The sequence below is a fragment of the Copadichromis virginalis genome, linkage group LG1 (genome assembly GCF_057382275.1).
Source record: "Copadichromis virginalis isolate Kocher_CV1m ecotype Utaka linkage group LG1, C_Virginalis_male_GT1.1, whole genome shotgun sequence".
NCBI lineage: Eukaryota > Metazoa > Chordata > Actinopteri > Cichliformes > Cichlidae > Copadichromis > Copadichromis virginalis.
In genome coordinates, this window is record NC_140618.1 from 33,049,227 (window position 1) to 33,075,565 (window position 26,339).

Below are 26,339 nucleotides of genomic sequence, written 5' to 3' on the forward strand. Positions count from 1 at the left end.
AATCCCATCATGCAACGCATTTGTTAGAACTTTCACTAGGCAAGGAAAATCCTGAGCAGGAACTTTACATTGATGTAATTTTGACATGAGTGCTGTGCCTGAGGGAGAAAAAAACCGTGAGAAAGTGGATAAGGAAGAAGGCGAGTCAAAAGGTGTGTCTGAGCTCTTGTGTGTTTCTGTGACGCTAGCTTTTGTGCTGTTATGACCTGCTGCTGTATAAAAAGGCAAAGGCATGATTTATCTGGCTCAAAGTATCAGTTCACTGTGCAATATAGTTCCAGCTGACTCTTAGTTACTTCCAATCCTTGATTTTAGCACCTTTCTCTATTATGAAGATGAGGAATCTTCTTTTGGGAGTTCTTCTGGGACTCCTTGCTGCTGTTCATTCAACACCTGTTAATAGTAAGTGGTATTTTTTTTAATAAGTATTGTAGTAAATTGTTTTTAGCAGAATTTTCAGCTTTTTTATTTCAATGTGGATTTGTCTTTGATAGTTAAACTGTAAAAACAACCACAACAAAGCTATTTATTAATTGATGATGAATGATGCTGTATAAAAAAGATTCCATCGCAAGATTTAGGAGCAAAGGGTGTTCTGTCTCAGACAAAGTAATTCCTTTATATCAACTGAAAGTTCACCACTTCCTGTCGAGCCTTTCTCTTTACCCCGTGAGTCAGCACTCTCCTGCTACTACCTAAATTTCTCTTTATATTTGAAGTATGGCACTTCCTTAACGAGTCACATTTCATTGTTAGTGCACAGGTCTCATTGGCAGAGCTCAATTAAACACAGAAGTCTTTGTGAAATGTTCTGTTCCAGGAGGTGCATTAATGAATTTGTCTTGAAACCAAAGATCAGCGAAGAGCTGTTACACATGTAATCTCATAGGGAACACCAGAGCTGAATGTGACTGGGCAGAAATGTAGAGTGGAGATGTGTGATTTGAGCTGAGCCGCTTTCTTTCATTCATCCTTCCTTTCTTTCTGTATAAATCTAAACTATACATAGTTTCATTGGTTTACTTACACTATTCCATCAGTGTATAAGTGGCATTTAACAACATAAAGCATTTTAAATATGGGCTACAAGGTTAAGGGGGACCTTTGGTAGTAGAACTGCTAACAACTCAATTCATGCTCCAAGATACTGCTAATGTAAGGTCTACTTGAAAAATACCAAGTAGTTGTAGATGTCAGGTAAATATAAGAATGAATTAACTTATAAAGTATCTTAAAATAGAAATATTTGAGAAAAGAAGCAATTAAATAAAAATTTAAATGTTTTCTATTCACCAGCGATTATAATGGTTTACCAGAAGATATGTGACTTCCTTCCTTTGTGACACAAAATCCTAACAATGGCTTAATACTTTTTGAAAGACAGAAAGCAGTTATGTTGGCCTGGTTTATTTGGCGTGGTATTAAAACTGATGCTTTGATGGAGCTGTCTCTCTTTTGTTAACACACTAATACACGAATAGTCACCTAGGTTAATTATTACTGTCTCTCACCACACCTTATCAAAGCGGGTCACATAACAAGCTAACACAAGACTTTGGGCTGAAGCAACATAAGCTCTGTGTGGTCCTTTTGTGTTTAACAAAGCTTGGTAACTTTCCTCCCTACTCATTTCAGAGCCAGTAGGTAAACACTTAAGATGATACATGGATTTTTTCCTTTTTCTTTGTCCTAGCTGTGACCCAGAACCCTGCCAACCCTGATGCAGGCTTTCTTGAGGATGCCATGACAGAGGGGTTCATTGTTGGTCCATCGCCTACGCTTACAACTGAAACACCCAAAATAAGTGCCACAGTTCAAGCATCACAGACACCGGTTTACAACTCTGAAGATATGACCGAAGGAAGTGCTGCTGGAAAGATCAGTGACATCTTAACAACGTCCATCTCACCTCATGAAACCACAACGCTGAGTATTTCAAATGCTCAGACCTCTGGATTCATAGAGAGTGCCGTGAATGATGGCAGTGGTTTAGGAGAGAACAGTGACGAATCACCGATCGCCTTCACACTCGATACCACAACAACGAATGCCACAAATGCACCGACTTCTAACTCCACAGACAGTTACATGTTTGAGGGGAGTGCTGTCGAATCAACAATACCCATCGCACTTGATACCACAACAGCAACGCATGCTCCGACGTCGGACTTCACAGAGCATTACATGTTAAAGGGGAGAGGTTCAGGATATACCTCACCTTCCCTCTTTAGCCATACCACCACAACATCAGTGACAAGTGAAGACCAGTCAATCAACACTTCAAACAACAACGTCTTCTCGCAAACTACTGATCCTACTGTCTCTACCAGTGACATCACAACAAACCCGGATTCTGGTTCAGGGTCTGAACTGGTTTCTAAAAGCACCACTATGACATCTGGCTCGAGTGTAGAAACTAGCACTGTATCATCAATACTATCAAAACAAAATCGAAATTTTCAGCATCGGGAGAACATTAATAAAGGTAAATATTTTGTAATTAACAATAAGTACCTGTATGTTAAATTGTTGTGGTGTATATGGAGGGGTTTACAATTCTATTTTTATGTGCAATTAGCACCACAGACACAGACGCAGACGACAAACACTGAAACGACACACAAAGGACACGTTACACCTGGTGAGTCAGACAAAAACCACACTTCTGCACAATTAATACATGAATAACACTCATTCCACCTTTATAACACACCTCTCCCATATGACCAGATTGGATCATCATCCTTGGCTTTATCGTTGGTGTTGCAGCACTTGTAATACTCTGTGTTGCCATCGCAACCAGACACAAGTAAGACTCATATGTCAGAGAAACGAACAACATATCTGAGTAGATCTTCTCAAAGCACAGAATTTTAATTAATGTTTTTTATGTTGCAGGTGGAATGGACCAAACCAGGCAAATCTGACAGTGGCTTCAAATAACCTCTCGAACCAGAAGAGGGAGCGAGAGATGGAGACTTTCCTGCCTAATGAGAAACCCAAGGAGAATGGACATTCAGGGGAGTACACTGTCATTCCCCTGGAAGATGTTCCAGAAAATGGTCCCTCATACTGAGATCCAGAAACAAACCCTCTGAAAAACAGAACCGTGAGACTGTGTTTCAAGCACAATAATTTAAAAGAGGAACAAAATTGTCCAAACTGCGGAGCAAAAGGGGATTTTTTTGGACTCTCACACCTCTGATTCCTGTCTGAATGACAACAATATGTCTTTTCTTTTTTCCCCCACTGACTTTGAAAAACTTTGATGACACCTTTATAGCTGCAGTAAATTTTGATTAGTCTATTTATTGCATTATTACGTTTTTTTTCTTTCTTTTTAAATTTTTAAATTATGTGTTGGTCAGGTAAAGTGTGGTAATGTCATTTATTTCAAATGGAGCTAAACTCTCTACAGTGTTTTTTTCCCAGTTTTTCTTTGTAATTCACGTGGTTTCCTTTTTTCCAGCTGGCCTTTTTTTTTTTTTTTTGTTAAAAGTGTCATTTGTTACAAAGCTATTTTCTGTAATAATCTTATTGAAGACTGTGTTGTGGACTGTAACTTATATTAAGCTGCTCTGTTGTTTTTTTTGTGGAATCTTGGAGTACTGAATGGTACTCAGGTCACTGAGTCTAGTTCCTCTTGAGAGCCTGCACAGCACTTCAGCAGTGGTAACATGCACTTACTGAACATTCATATACTGTACTGCATCCTGCCTCCTATGAGGAATAATCACAATGGTAGCTCATCAATAAACATTTATTTGCTTACAATAATCTTTACACACATGCATTGAAACATTTATACACTTTCGGTCCATTTTTCAGACGAATATTTTTGCTCTTGTGATGTGATGGTGAAGCACAAATCCCTTCACTCTTACTTCCATTTAGCCAGTCAGAGCTTAGCATGATGATGAATGTCAGACACAAGAAAATATTTAATGCATTCTCAGACAGACATGTGTACAGAATCCCAAACAAAGATACAAAATAGGAGTTTAATCATCTAAAGATGGTACAAGTCTTACATCTTTATAGAAAACACTTGCTATGGTAGGCCAGTTGACTAATAACATATCATCAACTAAAACAATGACCAATAATAAATTAAAGAAATGGAGAAGCATAAAGAAAATCAGTGACAAATGACTGGCTTACTGCAGTCTTTCCCTTTAGAGATACCCATATTCTCACATACTGAAAAACCCCCATAAGCTTGCTCAGAACCCTTAAGCAACCAAATATGCAGTGGGTCAATAACAATTTGTACCCACACTGACAAATAGTGGACTTTTTCCCCAGAAAACAATTTGCAATCTTTCTTAAAAACAAACACATGTAATGGATTCTTTGTTAATGAATAACCCTAAGGTCACAACCTATTGAGATAACTAATGGCCCGTTAAATAAATAAATTAGCATTGTTCTAGCATAACTGCAAAGTTGTATATCATTATGGTCATTATATAAATTTTTTAAATAGCAAAAACCATTATGATGACAAAAATATCAAGTCTATACATTTGATTTGTACACTTTTTACCTAAAGAGAGTATATACACAAAGTGCAAGCAGGCACTTTTATTTATATATATATATTTATATAAGCTTCTGCTTATATGAAAAAGAAATGAATAACCCAGTTTCATCTAGTTTTGAACACCAGAGTGAAACTCACAAACATGTACATACTGAGCCAACATCCAATGACCTTGTTGTTACAGCGTCAGATTTATGCGAGTGCTGGAGGCAGAATTTAGTGTGCACTTGCTAAACAGACGTGACCATAGCTAATTAACTGTAGGTGTAATTACAAGCTTGTTATTTCTATCTAAATCTGTTTTGTAGATGCTACAAAACCTTGTGAAGAAGGCCCAGCCATCCTCACTCACAAAACTTCTGTTACTCTTTTCTATTCTAGCGCGACAATCCATACTAGCTTTCATCCAGAAATGCTTCAGTGATCATGATCATACTAACTGCACTCTGCAGGTGACATCATCAAGGCAAGGTTGTCATATAGTAAAGAAATAAACGGTTTGAAATAAAACACTGGACAATGCACTGGTCTGTTGAGAGTTTGAGAGACATCCCCACTTCTTCTCATTAAACCTCCAGTTTTTTGTTCCTTTTCTTTTCGTTAATCTCCCCCACTCTCTGTCAGAAACACACTCGTACACACATGATTTCTAGGACACAGCAGACTTTTGATTATTAACAGAAACTCAGTTATCCATACATTAAGGACATACATACAAAAAACAAAGAAACAAACATATGGATAAATAACTGGGAGGACACCCTTTATGTAATCTATTTGAGCTTTACTCTCAGCAACACATTCTGTACTTTGTGTTGCTACATTTAGAGGCCACGCTCTCTGCTTTTAAATCCTAATCTTCACTTATCAGCTCTGACCTTGTGTGTGACATCAGGGAATAATCCCATGAGCTGAACAGTCAAAGGTGATTCAAGGTTTAACTGCCATGACCTTTCTCTGCAATTCAACAACAAGACACTCTTTGCTTTGGTTTCTTTTCTTTTCTTTGCCATAAGCTTACAAATTGTGAAACTGCTGATGGTATCAACAATTCAGCAATAAAATCTGTCAGATTCTGATGCCTTTTATATCACATGCTCCTCGTATATAAGTTAAGCAGCAAGGCCATCAGTCACACACCCTCCTTTAAGCTACAAAGAAAATGGTTTGGTACAAAAGAAACATGACATGTTGCACAGAGTAGAAGAATTTGTTTGCGTTGACAGGACAGGTAGCTTGCAGCAGCACCAAGTAAGGCCCTGAGTGTTGTCAACTGAATGTTGTCTCTACAAGTGCATGGAAGTTTATTACAGTTTGTGCAGAAGTTATACAAACACAAGATCTGATCTAGGGTGAAGATTTGATCCATTCAGTTACCCAGATGGATAAAGGTATTTTCAAAATCTGTCCGACTCCTGTTAACCTCCCCTTAATGCTTTCTTTTCTTTTCTTTTCTTTTCTTTTCTTTTCTTTTCTTTTATGTCTTCTTCTTAATATGATTGCTTTTTGTCGTCGCTTGTATTTTTGCAGTTGTGTCGGCAGAAGGTAAAAGTAATACTCATGTAAGGTGCAGCGGCATCTGAATCTGCTTTACCCGCATTTCCATGGGTCTTCCTCAACAAGAGAGAATTCTGCAGTGTTGCCATTTTTGCCCATGGTGACCTGTAAGCAATTATCAAGAACAACTAACTGTTGTGACCAAGGCACTGTTACTGACAGACTGTCAGTGGTTGGGAGCAGAGAAACCATTGCTTCATTACATGTTGGCCATTGACCTTGGGGCTGAGTTTAGTTAGTCCCCGACAGACAAAAACACGTTGTCATGCAGTGATAGACAAGTACATTAAGTCATTTTTCCAGAGTTGGCCATGTATTTAATGGATTCTCTCCCCAACCAAATTACAATAATGATATTCATCACTATACAGGCAATGAACGTGAATAATTTTTTTTTCTGTTGTTTGTTTAGAAATCTAGCTACAGTATAGACAGGAGGCATGAAACAGGCATTTCTTAAATGAATGCATCACTTTGGATGATTGATGATGATATGGAAAAAACAGCAGTCTTTATGTATACCACTGGCTAAAATCACTTTGAAAATATGGTTAAAAATGTAAGAACTAATAATTTGGTCAGGGCTACCATAAATACATGTCCAATTAAGTAAGCAAATGAAATAAAACAGAAAAATATGCCACATGTACGAGACAATGAATTAGATTAGTGTTGAGCCTTTAAAATAAACTGATTCAGTTTTTATAAACAATAAGAACAATGTATGATGTAGAAGTGAACAAATTTTGATAAACCTGGTATCACAAAAACTGCTTTTTCATATGATCAACAGGTGAATAAATAAATATAAAAAAAATATTTATTTAGCTTTTCACCACTTTAAAGATGACATTTTTCAGTCAAGAATGACTTTTACTATTCACACAGACACCAATATGCCAACATAGGAAGCCACAGAGAAAAGAGTAACAGACACAAAAAGAAAGACAAACACACAGCTGGGAAGGATGCGCTACATACAGGTCTCTATGTCCGTTAACGTGAAATGTACCTTGCAGTCGTCTATCAACACTGAGTTGTGGTGAGCGTACATATTCTGGTTGGTGTTATTTTCAAAGAACGATTGTGTCTTTGCCATCTCAAAGTCGTCCATCCGGACCTGCTGGGCGTCAAAGGAGTCAAGCTCGTCTTTGGAAAGGTGGTACACGATGCCTGCTCCATAGGAGTCCCCAACCACATTAACAGAGGTACGGAAACGATCCCTACATGTTAAAAAAAACAAAAAGAAAAAAGCACTAGATGAATAAAAACACCATCCATGCATGCATCCATCAATTGTCTACTGCTTATTTGGGGCCAGGTTGTGGGGACAGCAATCTAAGCAGTGACACTCATATCTCCCTCTCCCCAGCTACCTCCTTCAGTTCTGGGGGAACACCGAGGCATATACAGGCCTGGGTCTACCCTGGTGCCTCCCTCGGTCCTCACCCAGGAGATGCCCAGGAGGTATCCTTGTCAGCTCAAATCACCTCAGCTGGCTCATTCTCGAGGAGTAGCAGCTCTACTCCGAGCCCCTCCTGAATGACTGAACCAGCCAGCCTTCATAGAAAGCTCATTTCCTTACTTGTATTTGTGATCTCAGTGTTTGTGACAATCCAGAGCTTGTGACCACAGGTGAAAGTTGGGACGTAGAGCAAATGATAAATCTATAGTTTTGCTTTTATGCTCAGCTCTCGCTTCACAACAATGGACTGTTACAGCAGCACCAATTAGTTTGTCAAATTTCTGCTCCTCTCTCCCACCACTTGTGAACAATACTCCAAGATTCTTAAAATACTCCATTCCTTACATAAAATCACTTTATTTTGTTTTTAGGGAGTTTTAAATGATGATTCATTTTATCAAGGGAAAAAAGCTAAACCTAAACCTAATTTGGCCTCTATGAAAACATAACAATTCCCCTTGCTAAATCATGAATTAAATGTGATTAACCACATTTTTGGTAAAGCAGGGTTCAGTTTCACTAGTCAAACCGAGGCCTCATTCCTGCCACTCCTGATAAATCAAGAAAGCTCATAAATAAAAGCCATGATATAAAGAAGCAACTTAGAAACAAAGTCACTGACACCTATCAAGAGTTCCAAAGCCATCTCTAAGGCTTTGGGACTTCAGTAAACCACAGTCAGAGTCATTATCCACAAATGGAGAAGACTTGGAACAGTGCTGAAGCTTCCCAGGAGTGGCGGGCTGACCATAATTACCCCAAGAGTGCATCAACCACTCTCTCAGGAGGTCATAAAAGAACCCAGAGCAACAGCTAAAGGACTACAGTCTTCATATGCCTCAGTTAAGGACATAGTTCAAGTTGCAACAGTGAAAAAAAGGCAAAAATGCCATACATGGGAGAGTTCCAAGGCGAAAAACGCCTGCTGACCAAAGACAACATAAAAATCATCTTGATGGAGACTTAAGAGAAAATATTCTGTGGACTGATGAGATGAAAGTCTTTGGAAGCTTTGAATCCCATTGCATCTGATATAAAACTAACACAGCATTTCATAACGAGAGCATCATACCAACAGTTAAACATGGTGGTGGAGGTGGTAGTTTGATGGCCTGGGGCAGCTTTGTTGCTTCAGGACCTGGACAACATGTCATAACTGAACCATGAATTCTGCTCTCTACCAGAAAAAACAGGAGGAGAACGTATGGTCCATCAGTTCATGCCCTGAAGCTCAAGCTACCTTGAGCAGCACCTCTGAATAGCTAAAAAAAAAGAAAGAAAACAACCTCTGAATGCAAAATGAAGGCTCTGGAGTGGCCTAGTCAAAGTCTGGACTCTTTAGATGCATTTAGATGCTTTGAAATGATCTTAAACAGGCGGTTTATGCTCAAAAACCATCCACTATAGCTGAATTAAAATAATTCTACAGGGAAGAGAGGGCCAAAATTCCTCCAAGGCAATGTGAAAGACTCTTGCTGTCAAGGGTGGCAAAGCCAGTTATTAGGTTTAGGTAGGTAGGTAGGTAGATTTGGATAGCTTTTTTCTTCTTAATAAATGAAAGATCATTTTAAAACTAAACTTTTACTCCAGTTATCTTTGTTTAAATTTGTTAAAGATTTGAAATGCTGAAGTGTGACAAATCCCCCCAAAACAAACAAACAAACAAACAAACAAACAAACAAACAAACAAACAAACAAACAAACAAACAAACAAACAAACAAACAAACAAACAAAAAAGATCTAAGGAAAGGGGAAAATACTTTTTCATGGAGCAAATGTGTAGGTGCTAGAACTTTAGACATTTACTGTGGTTATGTGTTTTCTGAAACAATACAAATATTTCACTGTGTGACTCAATTAAATGGTTTTTCATTAAAGAACTTAAAACCATAACAACCACAGTTATAACAGTGATTACACATGTTAGAGGCCAGTAAAACAGGCACTCTACTCTTTTAATATTAGCAAAAATGTGTACATACAAATAAAATGATTACTTTAGCACATATGCTTGGGAAATTTACAAAAAAAAAAGATTACTTATTTGACTACACGTGATAATATATAGCGGGAAGGATTTGTCCTTATTATTGTAACATCTAAAACTGCTTACATAAAATTTAAAAAGTAAGAACATTGAATGGTGTTAGAATATGTCTGCATGCTTTTGTCATGATAGCAGTGTTGATGTGGCGCTCACAGAAGCCAGTCGACAGCAACCAGGAGGCTGATGTCCTGAGTGGGCAGCCCTACTGCTGTTAGGATCAGAAGCATGGTCACAAGTCCAGCACTCGGGATACTAGCTGCTCCAACACTGGCCAAGGTAGCTGTCATGCTAAATAGGAGAAATTTTCAAGTGTAAGGTTTTAATACACACACATCCTTACTATCTGTACACAGCTAACACCCTATACTATCTCTACAAAAGGTTTTATGATGACAAAAGTATTTTGATAACTAAGTATTGAAACTGGGAACTGTAAGAGTGTACACTGTCTAAGTAAATTTAAACCACAACCTTATTCTACACAATGACTTTTCCTGTAAAGTGAAGAGGGATAATGCAATAAAAGAAATAATGTGTTTTAGTAATTTGGACACCATGTCCATAGGACAAGCTTTTACAAGAGTGTGGACGTTCTCCCCTGTCTCCCCAGTTTGGGTTGAGAAATGGTGACTGTGTAGGCTACAGCATGACTGACAATGCTTTTATACTAATCAAAGAACAGAGGGACTCCTTGTGTCCTATGGATAGGAGGACTGTAGGCTTACCTTACGGTAACAATCTGGCCCCAGTCGAGGCTGATGCCATTCATCTGAGCGATGAAGATGGCAGCAACAGCCTCATAAAGTGCTGTGCCATCCATATTGATTGTAGCTCCCACCGGGAGGACAAAGCGTGTCACTCTCTTGTCAATGCCCAGGTTTTCCTCTAAGCATCTGAACGTAACAGGCAAGGTACCAGCACTGTGGCAAATAAAACAAGACGAAGCTTGTTAATATGACATGAGAATGAGATTCATCTTGGAAATTGTGCACCCAATTTGACACTATAAACGTGTAGGAATAAAGAACTCTGCAACAAATAATAGACTGTCTGTTGAGAATTAATTTGCCTGAATCACTCTTTATATTCCATTGATTTTTAAATTTAATTGCACCATTCTTCCATTCAAAATGAAAATAATTTACTCCAAACTATGGTAATTTGATTCATATAAGGTCTTTCAGGCGTTTTACTTTTGAAAACAATCAAAAACTTTAACTTGTTTGAATTTAAGACAGAATATCATAGAAATAACCACAGCTGTGACTCCAAACTTGCATGGCTTCTTTCTTCTAAGGTTGTGGAATGGTGAGCTGGAAGGAACTGGGAAAAAGCTGAGCTCACCGCTGTAGAGGGAAGCGTGTATCTGGTGCCATTAATAAAACATGGAGATATTCCATGTGGAGGCAAAGTGAGAAAGTGTTGCTAGCAAGCTAATTCCATAGTTATCACTCCAAAAAAACGGTTGCCCTGATTATTTAGCATCTGTGATGGAGTATTTATAAAAGTATTTATAAAAGCATATATCACATTGAAAAACAAAGCCTGATTTCTAGACAGGGATACTGTGGTCCTCTGAGGGTCAAGGAGTCTGAATTCTACAATGTTCAACACAAACAGATGCAAAATTCCCCATACCTGGACGCTGTTCCCAGTGCCGTGACCCAAGCCTGGAATATTCCCATGAAGAACTTGTAGGGGTCTTCTTTTACTATTATAAAATATATCAGTGGAAGAAAAATTCCTCCATGTATGATAAGGCCCACTATCACAGTAACCATGTACATTCCCAGTTGTCTTGCAACCACCTCCAAGTCAGCAATAGAGATGATTTTTCCACAGATGAGGCAAGCAATACCAACAGGGGAATACCTGAAGACAGAGTGTGTATTTTGGTTACAAATATGTCAGGCACAGGAAAATATAATATATAGCATTCATGTCTGTGAAGGTTCTCAGTCATCCAGGTCATTGTAGTCAAATGAGCTTGCAAAGAAAAGCGTCTGGACTTCTTTAAGTTGCTTGAAGACGTTTCACCTCTCATCCGAGAAGCTTCTTCAGTTCTAAGGTCAAATGGTGGAGAGTCTGGTGAGATATCTGGGACTCTCCACCATTTGACCTTAGAACTGAAGAAGCTTCTCGGATGAGAGGTGAAACGTCTTCAAGCAACTTAAAGAAGTCCAGACGCTTTTCTTTGCAAGCTCCTTTGACTATATAGCATTCAGCTTAGATCCTACAACAAGTTGCTTCATGCTGTACACACACATATATATATATATATATATATATATATATATATATATATATATATATATATATATATATATATATATATATATATATATATATAAAAGAGAATAAATTGTTAGGAATAGGCAACACAGTTTTGCTTTGATTTAGCAGCATGTTGTTATTCAAGTGGTTTGATAGTGTACAAGGCTCCTGTATTTACTCGAGAGTCTCTTTTCAAGCTTTAATGTTCCCCACAATAGAAGCTTTAGGCCAATCACTGGGCTTTTCAATCCAGATAATGAAAGTATTAAAGAGCAAAAATACTTATTATGGAAACCAACGCAACCTGTTGAAATGCATTAGGAATATCCCTTCAGGGAGTGGCGTTTTAGTGTTAGGGGCTTAAAATGGAGTGGGGTGAACTGCAGGTGGGGGGCATGTACTTTTAAGTTCTGATAGCTTTTTTCTACCTTTTAAAAATTGGGGCCTGCAGCTGTTTTAACCTTGTGTGGAACAGTGCTTGTGATGAACTGAACTTACCACATAATTGCACCAACGAGCTTCATAACAATCTCATTGAGTACGTTGAAAAACTCCAACATTAGCTTGGCCTTTTCGCCCATTTTCCCCATAATAACTCCAAAAGCAACAAAGAATCCAATTAAACCTGTAAGACACGGAATATGATAATTTAGTATAAATTAATAGAAAGTTAATCATTTTACTTGCTCGGAGGAAGAATTATTCAGACATATTACTAGACAGCAAAGCAACATTCTGCTATGTACAATACCTAATTTTAGAATATATAAAGTACATTTGTATGTATTGTAGACTAAATCTAAAGTGACAGGCAACCAATCATTCATTTTAAGTACTGTACAGAATGAAAGGCTGTCCTAGGTGTTGGGAATGTTCAAAATACCAACTAGAGCATTTAGTTATAGCATTAATGAAATGAAATGCAAACTAAATACAAATTAAAGTGTGTAAAGAAAATTCAGCCAATGTAAAGTTATAAGTCTTTCCTAAGTTGGTAATAATGTTAATAAACATGAGCACAATGGAGAGGGAGACACCCTACATTAGGCGCCCCTGGTGAGGAGCTCAAAAATCTGTGTTTGCAGACACAGATGCCAATCGATGCCTTTGTGTTATCTGAATGTTTCCCTTTGATGATGGAACTTTTTTTTAAAACAGAACTTTTGTTTTACATCAGTAACCCTGCTAAGTGATTCCATTTATGCACTGGGCGTGCTTTCAAACCTACCCAGGACATTCATCCCACTCTTGAACTGAAGTGACCTTTTGACTGTGAACTGCGGAGGTGCTCTGGTCCTGTTAGTGGGTACTGGTACTTTGGTGGTTACTGTCTGGATCTGGACAGCAAGCAAAGAAAACAAGAATCAGTTGGAGGAACTGACATGTGAATCACATTTTTGCGGTGGACGAAGACCATCTGTGAAACTCCTACCTGCTGGAAACAGGCCTGCACTAAGTTCTCTGGGAAAAGATTTCGGATGAGATCAAATAAAGCATCCACACTGGACACATCGTCGTTCTTCTTTCCCTGTCCAAGATTGGCCCTAAGCTTGGGGTTCCCGGGATGGATGACCAGCACCAGGACCACTCCTAGGACAGCCGCAATCACCGTTGTCGACATATAGTACACCATGGCCCTGGTGCCTAGTCGCCCACTGGATTTGGCATCCAAACCAGCTAGTCCTGTTGGCAAAGTATGTTTTACAGGATATAATAATATTTACTCAGAATGACAATAATGAATCAAAATAGGCACTAAGATGTCATTAAATTAATCTGTTTAAATTAATCGGCTACTGTAACCAAATTGCTAAAGTCCTTCCAATAAGAGCAGCATGTGGCATGTGAGCTCTAAAGTCCACTTTCAGATACATTAGGATAACATACAGATGGGAAATAAATCAAGTGATTTAGAAATATTAAGTATGAAGTCCAGCAAGGAGTTAGGTCACAGAATGCCATTAGAACAGCTCAGCTGCGCTGTGACAGTCTCAAACTCTGAACTTGCCAATGATTGATGTTTAAATGAGTGCAGTAAAGAGTGCCATCTAGCATGACATGTTTTCATCATAAGATAAAGGTGAGGACTAAGTAACCTTTTACTGATGGATGCGACTGCGGTGGCAAAATCAGGAGGTGTGTAGGAATAAAGGGTTAATGTTCTTACTGTAAAACTGCCATTTAAGTATGAGCAAACTTACAGTGCTTAACAAATTTATTAAACCAAGTATCATAAAACTAAGAAATCACAAATATTTCAGACATCTGTAAAAAAACACATTTAAAACGTAATAATTATATTGCTATTTGTTAGGCAAACAACAAACTGAATTCGTGTTTTTCTACCTGAATTTGAGCCAAACTTCTCTGAGAAGTCTGACATTATCAAGCATAACATTCAACCAATAAAACTAAAGTTTGCTTTTTAGGAATGGAAGTAAATAAATGCATCTTGATATAAAAAAAATAATGATAATAATCATGTGCTTTACTATTTTCTGTATGTTTACTAAAACACTAACATCAACAAACAAATTATTAGATTATATAATTAAAAATATAATTTGGATTTAAGAGCATGCACACACTGATGGATTAACCATTATAGAAACATAAAAACTCATTTGATTTATTGGTATTGCTAGTTTAAAGCAGCTGTGGCCATAATAAAAGCACCGTATCAGTCTGAGAGAACACATTTTGCAACTAAAACTAAAACTTAGGGAAACATAACTGCTGTAAATAATGATGGGGTGTACAAAAAAAGACATTGTGCCACAGAACTGAATCTTTTAACTAGAGACTGATACAGTATCAGTTTGCTAGTATTATTTGCTAATATATTGGTCAGCAATATTTAGTTTTCTTAAAAGTAATTTGATATCTCATGTTGTAACCTCGGATATTTTTGAAATGAATAAATATAAAGCTATAACACAACTATAAGCCATAAAAAGGTCAAACACAATCCTATATTACAGTCATTCTGCTCAGCTTGTTAAAAAAACACCTGGCTCACAGGGAACTTACTGTAACTGTGTCTCTATGCTTCACACCAATGCGACTTTCAGCTCTATTTTTTTCTTTGCACAGTAACAGACTGTGGCTCATGCATTCACTAAAAATAGATCCCAGTGTAGAAAAACAGTAACACCTGTGTACTTGTGCAGTATGAAATCAACAAAATCTGTTCTGTGGCTCTTTTTCCTCCCACTGCTCCCCCCCCCCCCCCCCCCCCCTTTTTCTTCTTCTTCTTCTTTTTTTTCTTTTGCCAAAATGTAAAAAAAGCAATTTTAAGATCATTTTTTCCCCAGTTTACCAGGAAAAAAAATACACCCACTCTCACATCTCTGCTGTTGCGACTCAACTCCAAGGTAACAAGTAGCACCGTTGACCTCATTTCACGACAGTTGTCAGCAAATTCAGCAGAACATCGTATGTTCGAGTTACTGTGCCTCACCCACCTGTGACCAGACTGGAAACAACAAGAGGCAAAATAAGCATCTTCAGCATCCTCATTAGGATCTCTCCAGGAAAAGCAATGATCATTATAACATCAGGAGGGAGAGGTGATATGTGCCGCAGAAGCATTCCGGAGATGGAACCCAGAAACACACCTGAGACAACAAATAAAAAAGAAAAAATCAAACACAGAGCCAGTCATTTGTTTAACATCACCTGTCCTCCCACAGTCACTGTGTCATAGTATTACTTGTAGAAAGGTGATAAAGTGTGACAAAGTGTGAAAAATCAGACTTAATAAGGTTGCTTATTTTTCACCTTACAGCAGCTAATAAAGTAATGACACCAAAAATGTTATCACCTTGACTTCAGTCTAAATATTTTTCCAATTACCGTACATCTGTAAAAAGTTTGTGGGGAAAAAGCTCCAAAGGATGACATAAAAGTTACTGAAGCTTGTAAACTATTCTTCTTATACACTGAAATTACGTTTCAAAGTTAGTTCCTACTTTAGCGTTTTGCACGGCAGTCTAAATGCAATACAACCTAGGCTGTCATGGCTGCCTGCTAGTTTAACATCAAGAAAGAAGCTGTGAACATTTATGCATTTAAATGGCACTCAGGAGCACACAGTGAGAGCACTGATAGAGCAAGAATTAAAAAGGGAAAAAAATATTGGCTGCTTTTTTTACATTGAGTGGAGGGGATTTTTTTCCCTCTTTTTCCCCAAAGGTGATTTTCTTCTAGAAATGCAGTAAAGGTCAACTGCAGCTGCTTCACTGGTCGGAGCCAGGTGTTGCCATTCTCCCCTGACTGCGTAACCTCGGGGCACACGATGAGAAACACCTGCCTCTTATCTGCTCTAACAGCTGATCAGATGTGGGATCAACAACAGGAGGTTCCATTGAATAGAATTGTATTTATTTATTTAATAGGAAAGGTATTGATTTGTTTAGTTGGATTTTGTACTAAGAAGGTCAATAGACTCTGTGTACTTTAATGGGGACTTCTAATCAGAAAATATCTGTGAATGACGTTAACATGGCACCGTGCTTGCGGCGTCTCTTGTTTGTTTAGTTGTTTTTCAATATTTTCTTTTTGCCTAAAATTTCCTTTACAGATTGTTCTCAAAAAGTGCACAGTACAGTTTACGATAGTTCCATTTACACAACACAAAGCTTTTGCAGCATGAGGAGAACAGTGATGGCTATGACAGTCGAAATATCCTATAGCTTTTTTTTTTTTAATATTCTTCCATCACGCACCAAAACATTGGTCTCATAAGAAAAATGGAAGGAAGAAGTTCCTTCTGTACTCTCTGGGCAGCGTTTGGCAGTTGACACACAGTGATGGATTGGTATGTCGACATACCTTGCATGATGATCCAGATGAATCTAAGTTTGTGTAAATACCATCATGATGATTACACTACCTATATGTATTTTAATAAGTTCCCTGTCATAGAAGAGCCCAATAAAACAGACTGGAAAAAAAAAGATCTGATAACATTTTATTAACCTGGCATCATACCTTACAGGATGTGAGGCTTTATTTGCTTTTATTTATTTATTTATTTATTTATTTATTTATAGGGTCACTTCACAGGCTATAACAACTGCTGGAAACTCAATCCTCATTGCAGATTTCTATCGTTGCCCTCCTGCTGACAACACCTGCACTTTTCCATCTGCACTTGGAAACCTGCCGTTCATCTAGAACACAATTTCTCTCACTCTGTTTTAAAATCACCCATGAAGCATGTATCCAATAGGGACAGTTACAGTGTTTTTTCACATCTGTAAGCTAAAGGTCTTGGACAGCCTAAAACTGCACAGTGTAAATGTAACCATGAATAAAAGCATATCGTGGAGGAATGAATGTAAATAAATAACTTACCAAGGATGGTGAGAGTGAGAACCATGTTCTTCATAATCTTATCACAGAGGGTTCCACATGGATTCTCAGGTGGGTCTACCCCTGGTCTCAGATGGCTCTCATCCATCCTGACCTCAACTTGCTTCTGCATTTTGTTGGCACTGGAACAGGTAAAGAAGGAAGATGTTATAATAATAATTGAGACCCATCATGACATCTCCGCCACACTACTATGTTTTTAGTGTAAAGCAGAACAAATGCTTAGTAAACAAAACTGCATTGATTTGTAGCTAAGAGAACACATAATCAATGTTTAGATTGCACTCAGATAAATTGTAATTATAGCTGAAATGCAGGAACACTCAAGTGCGATGTCCGCACGTGTTAATGCAATCTCACATACTGAAAATATATAAAAACAGTAGTGTGTGAATAGATGAGAAGGCACGAAATGTCCTTGGGCAGGTTAGTTGAAAGCCACTTAAAGATAATGCTGTTGTCACTGTACTAGCAACTACTGCTAATGCAGTAACGGTCAGCACAGATGATGATGGGCTCTATGAATCTCACTGTCCCCCCATATCCAGTTGCTCCTCATTGCAACTGATTGACACCGTAGAGGGGGCTCATGCCCATCTACTGTATACACTCAAGTTTCAACAGCCAAAGGAAGTTGCAGTTAGAAGAAGTAACATGAATACAACCCAGTGTGTTGCAGGTTCAAAATCTGCGAGGAAAAGCTGGCAAAATAAGGAAGAAATTGTGCTTGTAATTGATATTACACTTCTGGACAAAAGCACTGGGTCACCGACACACTACACCCACAGGAGTTGCTCAGTCATGGAAACGCATACCAGAAAGCACCTGATGCACGGTTTTTGTGCTGATGCTAAAACCACAGGAGGTTTTATTAGTCTGCATTCAATGAGTCACCAGAGCTGTGGCGACTTCACTGTCCACTATGTAACTCCGCACTCTGTGTGTTCTCCTGCTTTGCAGTAAGACCACTCACAGTTAACAGAGAGTATCTGGCAGGGAAGAAATTTCACAAACTGACTGTTTGCAATGGTAGCATCCTCTTATGGTAACTCACTCAAATTCAGTGAGCTCTTTAAAATGACTCATGCTTTTATAAAATTTGTAAGGGCAGACAACATGGCAAGAGGGTTGGTTTCATCACATGGTAGCAAGAAGACTCAAAACACCTGAATTCAAGGACTAAGCCCAAGGGTGACCCAGTATTTTTGTCCATAGAGAGTATGCTGAAATACTAGCTGTTAAGAGAACAGATGGCTGGATGGATTGATGCTTCTATGCTTCTGACATGTTTCTTGGTTCGCCTCTGCTGATCAGTCTCTTGTCTCCGGGAGCTTTTCTATGTGGAGTATGAATGTGCTCCCTGTGGCTGTGTGGGAATATTCTAGTTTCCTTTCACAGTTGGAAGACATACATACTGAGTTAAATGGTGATGCTATTCTGGGTAAAATACTACCTCTATATTTAATTTAAACAGAGAGCAATGCTCTGTTTAAATATATGAGTAACTTTGACTTGAGGTTTAAAGGTGTTTGAGTGGTCAGCAAGTCTAGAAAAGAGCAAGTGGCTAGCTAAGTGCTGGAGTTTTCTGCAGCTATTGTATAAAAATACAAAATGTATATATTTGCTTCACTGATTCATTTTTAGTTTTGAGGATATTTTCTTGGACATGGTGCTTTGTGTTAATTTCAGATAATGAGCTCATCCATCTGACTATGTACTTCTTTATTTTACTACCTTTTGATGCCTCTGAAGCAACAAGTATCTCAGGTTTGCTGTGGTCTGGAGTAAAGCCTCTTTGACTTAAAGATCAACTCTCAGCTGTACAGCCTTTAAATCCTGTAGAGCACAGACGTACACAGTTATGCAACAGCGCGTGCCTGTGTCATTTGGGCAACCATGACCTTGATGACACGAACAACTGGAATGATGTTTTAAAACAATAAACTCTAGAAAAATCCCTTTTCACCTACTAGTTAAAGTATTTTAAATATCCTGCAGATGAAAATTCACGGGTAACAGGAAAGACAAAGCTTCAGTAATGTGTCATATATGTATATCTGCTAAATCAATAGCATATTTGATGATTCATTATTTAAAAAAAACCCTTCTGTCTAAGACATGTAAGTGGGCAGGGAACATGCAAGGTAAGGACAGAACAACTGCCAAGTCAATCATGCCTGTCTGATACACTGTGCTCTGGCATTAATGACATGTAAGCCTTTTAAAGAGGATAAATTTAGCACTTCAGGCATTCAAGTGATTGAGTTATGCAACAGACAAGGGCTTCCCAGGAAAAGTCAAAGTGTCACCACTACCTACCTAAAACTGTTATGCATGCATGTGAATGCTAACTTAATTTATAGTTTGGTATTCAAAGCGAATTTCTTCTTTTCTGCAGAAGGAGAAAATCAAAAGCACTGGACAAATAATTGGATGTGAAAAATGAGTAAGCAGGGTTGGACAGTGACCTCACAAGTGAAAGGTCTTCTGGAAAGTGCAGGCTAGGTAATAATTTTATGCTTTTACCATTAAAAGAAACACACCCCTTCAATGTGAGGTTGATTCAGAGCGAACTGAAGAATAGAACAGCAACAATGAAAAACAACGTTATCTACTAAAACATCACCAAGGACAGCAGGTCTACTGTAGCTGTACAACAGACAAAAGATTGTCCTTATAGCTTTTGTTTCTTAAATGCACTTACTGTATAATGCATCAAGCCTGTGCATAAAGTTGCATGATCCTTTGGAAAGTTTCACAAAAATTGCTAAAAAACATATGAAAAAGTATTTTGAAGACACACCGTTCACTGCCGTTACTCATCTCATGAACTACCACCACATCACTACATCCTGCGAATTGTGCTTACCAGTTGGTTTGTATGCTGCTTGAAGTTGGAATTGTACTTGTAGAGAGGCACTACACAACTACTGACTTCAGTGAAAAAATTAACAAAATCATGGCTCATGCATTGGTAAATCCTCCAATCAAAGCCCCCCAAAAGTATGTTTTTCTCCCTTTACACAAAAGCACCTTCAGTGCTTAAAATTCTGCAAATGACTTCCTCTTTAGCAATTGATGTACATCCACAATCACAGATGCCCGTTCATTCAGCTGCAGGAAGGTGCATAAAGGTGACTAACCTGGAGGTCTGACAGAAGCCTCCCAGACAGGAGGGGTGGAGTCACCTTGCTAAGATTAGCCAGAGAGTGGAAATCCTCGTCGCCATCTTTATTTTGTCCCTTCTATTTTTGCGTGTTTTTTTTGTTTTTGTTTACTTTGTATTTGAGACAGAAAGGTTGCATGTATAAGTCCTTGGGGCAATGCAAATATGCAAAGTCTATTCGAGAGTATATAATTAATACTTTCAAATTCAGGGGCTGCACAAATACCATTCTGTACAACCCATTTTACTCATAATGACAGTACTGTAGATTTCATCATTCAAAGCCTGCTTTTCATGGCTGACACCTTTCATAATAGGAGTACTTCACAAGCTCTATTAACCAGTTTTTTAAATGTAAATGTACATTTTGGTGGAGATTAGGTAAAATCATAAGCATGGCCGTTTTACATAAGCAGTGCTGCTACCGTCTTTTCCCCTTGAAATTTTCAGCTTCATATGGCTCATGCTGCTATGTATTTATATCAGGTGCTGCATTTAATAATGGCTAATCAAATGTGGCCCGCTTATTAGTACTGCCTTATGGCTTGTTGCAAACTGATTTATTTGTAACATGATTTCGCTTGAATGTTAATCGCATGCTTCATTAGTACATTTGTTCAATTAATTGAAGGGTTTATGTCAAATTCTCAATTAATATTAAGCAAGAAGTTTAGAGTAAACAAAAACTTCCAAATTAGTCAGCAAAAAAGCTTGAAGGAGAAGTCATTTAGCAGAATAACGCTGGTTTATTAGAGCATAACGGAAAAACTGATTGCAGCTTTCGTGTTATTTTCATTTTGGAATATTTAATCAGACACAAATTAACACTCGTGTTTGAGTAAGATTTTGTGTCTCTCGTCAATTTTAAAGGCAGTTTTAGCATGCAGGGAGCGTCTGTCGGAGTCACAGCTTAAAAACAACAAGACTGAGATGATTGTATGACTTTGTTGAAGGAAAAAGTAAATCAAAGTAAATTAAACCCTATATATGTCTGTTATAATCCAATAACATAACACTGAATGTTTCTCTAATTCTACCGTGCTTAAATCAAGCAAACTTAGCATAGCAACAGCAGCAGCAGGTTATGCGTTTATTTGAGGTATCTGCAGAAGCTCGTGTGTTTAACACAGCTTCGACATTGATTGGCCCCAGTCTGATTGTTCTCTTGCTGAAAGTTCTTTTGGTCTAACAGGGTGACATGAACATGTTACATGCACTCATTGGTAGCAGGACTCCAGCCTTTATTTTAACAAATTAAAAAGAAAGATAGAACAAAAGTGTTGGAGTGATTGACTTTAGGTGGAAAAGATGATTACAGAGATGTGCATGATATCAGAGGAGCATTTTAACAACTTTGATAGTCGTCACACTGGCGAGAATCAAAGGAGATTTTTATTCAAAGGCTACATAGCTGTTCTAAGAAGTTGGCCTATTTTCCGCGCAGTTTGCAGAGTTGCTGGTTATAAGACAGAGTGAGGATTCCAATTACGGAGCTGCTCTCAGAGCATGAGCTAGGAGAAGAGATGGAGTCAGAGCACATGGCAAAGCATTTGTTCGTGCAACTCCGGACCTAGCCCCGCCTTTTTCTCCTCTCAGCAACAAGCCCGCCTCATGCCGCAACACCTGACAACACAAGCCACGCTTAGACTGCAGGTGTCTATAATTAACTAATCTGTCCTGAGCCGCCCTAATCCAGTGCACATACACACCGAAATGGATCAGGCACACTTGGAGAGCAAGTCTTAAGCTGTCATAGAATAAATTTCATAAAATCATTAAGATATCTTCTTTGAATTCCACAGCTAGATGGTAATATTATCAGATTTAGGAAAAATAATAATAGTAACACTCACTAATTATAAAAAAGAGCAAGCTAAGAACACCAAGCCCCACCCTTATCACAACTACTACTGCCCCTTCCAATCTACACAAATACCAGCCATTCTTACATTTGCAATCACTCCTGACTGCAGTTTGCAGTGCAGACGCTGAATTTCACCGCAAATAACCACAAGTCTGATTTTATTTTTAATTGTAATATTTGGTTTTGCAATTTAATGACATGCACGTTAAAATTCAAGCAATTCCAAGTGTCTACTATTTGCATTCAGATGTGCAAACTATATTTGTGCTGACCTCAGCTATCTAAAGACAAATTCAGTAAACCAAATGGCCATTTTATAATTGAATAAATGTTTAACTGAACAACTTATTGTTTGATGAGCAATAACATCAAGTGCGTAAAATTTAGAACAGCTGTTTCTTTTAATCTGATGAAAATAAAGCAATAGAATGGTGTGCACAGCTTGTAAGAGAATTACTATCAAATGGTTTCCTTATTGGTTTAATGTTCATTAGTTAATCAGGTAGCTATTGTGCATATAACTGAAGAGGATAAATCAAAGCCCAGGAACTGTGGGTTAGGGTTTAACAGTAATTGTTGTTGTCGCTAATGGGCCAGAGAACGAATGGCACAATGAGCTTTGGAGTATTTATATTCAGTTGCAAATGTGTAACACAAGATGCATGAATGCTCTTTTTATGTTTTTTTCTGGAGTCTGCATGGAACATGCAGGCTTAGGTGGTGAATTGAAGTTTAAGGTCCGAGCAGAACACCAAGTTGGTTCATCATCAAGTGATGAAGTGTGAGATCATGGGTATATACTTTGTCATGGATCCCAATTTCACTGTTCAGTCAGGCTAACAGTAGCAGATCTGATCAAAAAGTAGACAATTACATCAGCAAACAGTCTGTATTTATTTATTTTTCACCCCAATCACTTTTAAAGTTTGGTTGAATGGGTATTATGGATAAAGCATGGTGGCAGCACGGTGGCTGGTGGTTGCAGCGATTAGCACTGTTGCCTCAAAGCAAGAAGGTCCTGAGGTCAACTCCACCACCTGGCCAGGGTGTTTTTGTGTAGAGCTTGCATGTTCTCCCCATGTTTGCGTGGTCCTCTCTGAGTAATTAACTCCCACAGTCCAAAGACATGCAGTTAGTGGCATTAGCTTAATCGAGGATTCTAAACATGCCCATAGGTGTGAATGGCTGTCTATCTTTCTGGGTTAGCCCTGCGTCAGCTTGGTGACCTGTCCAGGGTGTACCCCACCTCTCACCCTATAGTAACTGGGATAGGCTCCTGCCTCCCTGCGACTCTGATGAGGATGGGTGGATGCGAATAAAGTATGCTTTTAACTAAAACCAAAGTCATTGCTACACAACTTATAATAGGACCCCTGCTAGTATGTTCTCATATTTACGGGACATATTTTAAGCAAATTAAGAAAGGAGGAATAATTGCCTCTTTTTTTCTTTGTAAATGCTACAAGGTCAAAGGAATACAACTTTACTGTAGTGCTTATTTCTACAAAACACACATTAAGTGAAAATGAGTAATTTCAGTAGGATTTTTTTTCTTTTTTCTTCTTGGAAGAAAATAAAGTCCTGTACAAATAGCAAAAGACTAAATGTCTCATCGAGACAGATGGCATTTTTACTGAATCACATTGCAATGTCCGAGATAGATATGCAGAATCTGTTCTATTCAGAGAGTCAGAGGAATACTAAATCAAAGCACTTTATTTCTTTTATGCACCAAGAAGAAGTAATGAAGTAAGTTATGTTTTTTATTTGTCCTTTGAATTTTCCTTTACTATTGTGTATGGTTTTGCCTTGACCACTCATTTGTATTCTGAGCATTTTCAAACTAATAACACACACAAAACAGTCACCACGGTGTTCTGAAAAATAGCTTTGACACTTCAAAGATATAACAGCAGCACGAGACTTTAGTGTATAGACACCGCCAATCAGTCACGTCTGCTCACATCCTGCAAATACTTTTATCAAGAGATTCTGTGTAGAGAGCAAACCAGAGATAGTCTATGCAAAATGTTCACTTAATATCGCAAAACATGACATCTGAGAAATCCATCTTGTTTAAAATAAGTGTTGTAAATAAATAAATAAATAAAAATAATAACTTAAATCAGTTCATGATAGTTTACTACTGTAACATCCTCAATTGTAAGTCATGACTGATGGACTTGATGATTTATTTATAATTTGTTGTTTTTTTTAACAAAGACATGTATATGCCTTCAAACTGCAACAAGCTAAATGTCATATAGAGTGAGTGTTGTCACTGGCTAACAGCAGCCCATCATGCTTTGCATAAGTATGGATTGCAATCATGATTTACCACTACGACTGATGATCATATTTCAGTGATGATTTTAATGACACGTGTCTCGTAAGAGCAGGATTTCAGTTGGATCCGAGCCAGGGCTTTACTCCAGCTCCTGATTATGAGAGTTAATTGCTCTTACTTATGCAGGAGATGTACAATTAAAACATTTCAGATCGGATAAGGGGCTCTTGACTGGCTCTGCCATCATGCTCTCCACTTCAGAATGAGAAGCAGAGGAGGAAATGCTGTTTCTACTCAGACTCGTTTCACAAAGTCCACTTTTCCCTCATCGCACAAACTCAGGCAAAATAAAGCTAAATTATGCACATGCGCTTCTTTCCTGTTCTACCAGGCGTTGGACAAGAAGACTGATATTTTTTTTTTTTGTCACTTTGCATTCAGATGCTGAAAGTGTGTAGTCTGGCACTAGATGCAACTGGCACTGATAATAAACAACCCATTCATTAGCTCCAAAATCATAAGCATACCATGTGTCAGGTTTTGTTTTGTGCTTTTTTTTTAATAAGGAGGCATCATGAATTTAGGAGCTGATGAAAATGACTTACACCTCTTCCCACGCTGCACCGGTGTGACGTGTTTTATAGACAGTGATGACATTTTCAGTATCGCATCTGGTCTTTTAAAATCATTTCAACATCTGCTACCAACTGCACAACTGAAGCTCACTTATAGAAAACTGGGGAAAAAAATCTAAAATGAGTGTTTGCATCTGTAAATTATAGTATGGCACATGTCAAAGTTCCTCTTGGTGCTTTTCAGCCTTCCTGTACTCTCTGTGCCTACTGAGAGTAATTGCACTTTTAAAGGTTAACAGTTTCCCTTATGCCTGGGGTCCTGAATAGACAAATGGAAGAGTTGGAATTTTAAGCCACCAAAAAGATTTTAACTAGGCGAAAGACTTAGAGGAGGTATTGATTTAATTGTAGAGTAGAGAAGGTAATTCTACCCATTTATGAAATGATTAAAAACTGATTATTGTTTCATAACCAGCTCGCTTTTCTTTGCTATTGTTTTTTAGTAAGTCAGTAACTTCTGCAGATGCTCATCCGAAGCATCCCCATATCGTAGCAAAGAAATGAGAGATGAAGCTCTGATCCTTTTGCATCTGTGGAACTTTAGTTAGGTTTAAATATACAGTAGCTGAGCGTCACCTATAGGAAAAAGATGATGAAGTTCTCAGTGATTATAATAATACTACTTGGTATCAAAGGCTACTTAAATCTTTCTTGAAAATTTCACACACAGCGTTAAGAAACAGGAAGTCGCTACTCTGAATGGTTTTAATAATGTAGAGTGTTTTGCAATCTGCTTCAGCTCGAATGTGCTTGGACATGTAGTCCCAGACAGGAAATCCCTGACAGTTGTATCTTCAGCTTGATCTTTTACCTGTAAATGTCATGGCATTTACAAGGGCTGCCAGCCAATAGAGAGTCCTTTAATAATACTAAAACAAATGAATATTAAAAACTAATAGAAACTAATGTATAACAGCCATCGAAACTACTGAAGCCACCCTGGACAGGTTTGGCAGTCAGTCACAGGGCTGATTTATAGAGACAGACAGCCATTCATGCTCACATTTAGACCTACCTTTACAATTTAAAGCTGCCAGCCAGACTTCCATGTCTTTTAACTATGCCAGAAAACTAGAAGAAACTGGATAAAACCAAACCCAGGACAGGGGGACATTTTAAGCTGC

At 38.1% G+C, this 26,339-nt stretch overlaps 2 protein-coding genes across 2 annotated transcripts; one reads left to right on the forward strand and one right to left on the reverse strand.

Annotated features, from left to right (window-relative positions):
• The first annotated feature begins 208 nt into the window (after positions 1-208).
• Positions 209-4,295, forward strand: cd44a (CD44 molecule (IN blood group) a). Its single transcript, XM_085460305.1, has 5 exons — positions 209-402; positions 1,694-2,485; positions 2,579-2,641; positions 2,731-2,809; positions 2,899-4,295. The coding sequence occupies exons 1-5, from the start codon at positions 330-332 to the stop codon at positions 3,074-3,076; spliced, it is 1,185 nt and encodes a 394-aa protein (XP_085316431.1). The 5' UTR covers positions 209-329; the 3' UTR covers positions 3,077-4,295.
• A 1,814-nt stretch (positions 4,296-6,109) lies between these two features.
• slc1a2a (solute carrier family 1 member 2a) lies at positions 6,110-19,383 on the reverse strand. Its single transcript, XM_085453145.1, has 11 exons — positions 19,367-19,383; positions 17,246-17,385; positions 15,352-15,504; positions 13,320-13,570; positions 13,116-13,224; positions 12,386-12,512; positions 11,252-11,485; positions 10,339-10,533; positions 9,767-9,901; positions 7,113-7,323; positions 6,110-6,205 (listed from the first exon to the last, which is right to left on the reverse strand). The coding sequence occupies exons 2-11, from the start codon at positions 17,373-17,375 to the stop codon at positions 6,134-6,136; spliced, it is 1,617 nt and encodes a 538-aa protein (XP_085309271.1). The 5' UTR covers positions 17,376-17,385; positions 19,367-19,383; the 3' UTR covers positions 6,110-6,133.
• Positions 19,384-26,339: the final 6,956 nt, after the last annotated feature.